General features: G+C 38.8%; 1 protein-coding gene across 1 annotated transcript in view; it reads right to left on the bottom strand.

The window, feature by feature from the left end:
* DEFB125 (defensin, beta 125) overlaps positions 1 to 1,226 on the bottom strand; it is an 8,653-nt gene extending 7,427 nt beyond the window's left edge. The window contains exon 1 of the mRNA XM_008582680.1: positions 1,169 to 1,226. Coding sequence (XP_008580902.1) covers positions 1,169 to 1,226 — 58 coding nt within the window. The remainder of the gene's footprint in view (positions 1 to 1,168) is intronic.
* Positions 1,227 to 1,593: the final 367 nt, after the last annotated feature.

The following is a 1,593-nucleotide window of genomic DNA, read 5'->3' on the forward strand; positions in this document are numbered from 1 at the left end:
GGAAGTTGACACTCATAATTGGTGGTAAGAGTAAAAAGTAGCCTTTTTGGTGTGTGGTTGACAATCTGTGTGTGTGTGGGGAGGTGTATGTTATGTCCAGTTATAAATGAAAAAAACATATATTTGTTTACAAATTTTCCTTGCTGAATTGTTTGTAATAATTAAAGACTTGTTTTCCAGCAGTAGCAGAGCAATTAAAGTAAGGAGATTCACTCCTCCCCCCTAAAGTTTTATGTCTCAATTAAAAATAATGAACTAGATTTATGTGTTGGTAAGAAGTCTCTAAGATATATTGCTACCGCATTGCAGGACAGTCTACATGGCTCACTTACAATTTAATATTTAAAAATCTAAAAGGTATACATGTAAATGTATATATTTGTATCTTCTAGGATGTACAAGGAATTGGTAACATTGATTCTGAAGGGGAAGACTGAAGATCTGGTATTCTTGTATAGAATATTTCTCTTTTCCTTAAGCCCATATAAACCTATCAACTAATTTCTTGACACATAAATCAATTAAAGTATTATTTTTCAATAAAAAACAGGTAATTTTCAAAAGCAGCACTATTAAAAGAGGGAACGAGCTCTTTACATAGCTCTAAAATCAAAAGCTCCCCACTGGTCACTAGTTTTTCCACCCTGTCTTCACTCCACTTATCCCCATTTCCACCCCAAACTTACATGTTGTCTCTTCCACATGATAGCTTTGCAGAATCTAGAAACAGTGTCAATGGACCCCATCTAAGAATATGAAAATGAGGGCCTCCCTCTGAAGGCACTTTCAAGACAAAGAAGAATTCCAGAGATGAACTAACAGGATACAACGATGAAATAGGTACTACAGTGATATAACCGAAACAGAAGTGAAGTGAGGCTGAGCTAACACGGGGAAGATACAGAAAGAGACAGTGGGGGTGGCTCAGGGCATTGAGGAACTTTTTGCCTTTGGAGAAATGTCCCCCAGGACACCTCGGCTTGCTACATGCCTGTGACAAAGATTCTCAAAGGTGGGGCATGCAGCTTCCAAAAGAATGGCATTTCTGCTGCTCTTTATTGGCCCAATGCTTTTCCTGTAAACTCTCATCTCCCCTCAAGATACTGGGGGAGCCCAAGAGCAACAACTCATCTTAGTTTCATCACCCTTACTATTAGGGTTCTATTACCTTTGGTCACCTGAGTTAGCAACCCACAGATAATGAAGGCCAGCATCAGGAGATTCATGGCTACCGGGAGAGAGGAAGCTCTATGTCCTGAGCAATCCAGAACACTTTGCACAGCTAGGACTCTAAATGCAAATCATGGGTGATGAACCAGAAAGGGGGAGAATGACATGCTACCCAGATCACCAGACCATTAATTTGCAGCATTGAGTGTGCATGACACAATAATGCTTGGTTCCAGAAATTATTAGAGAAAACTGAAAACTTAAGACATGAGTTACAATTCTATAGGAATGTAGAGTCTGAGAAAAGAACTCCCAAAAGGAAGTCTTCCTTAACTCTAAATGAGGTCAATTTCTTTCTTTTTTTCTTTCTTTTTTTCTGATATAAAGATGACTGGTAAGGGGATCTTAACCCTTGACTTGATG

Source organism: Galeopterus variegatus, unplaced genomic scaffold (genome assembly GCF_000696425.1).
Source record: "Galeopterus variegatus unplaced genomic scaffold, G_variegatus-3.0.2 Scaffold2694, whole genome shotgun sequence".
NCBI classification, from domain to species: Eukaryota; Metazoa; Chordata; class Mammalia; order Dermoptera; family Cynocephalidae; genus Galeopterus; species Galeopterus variegatus.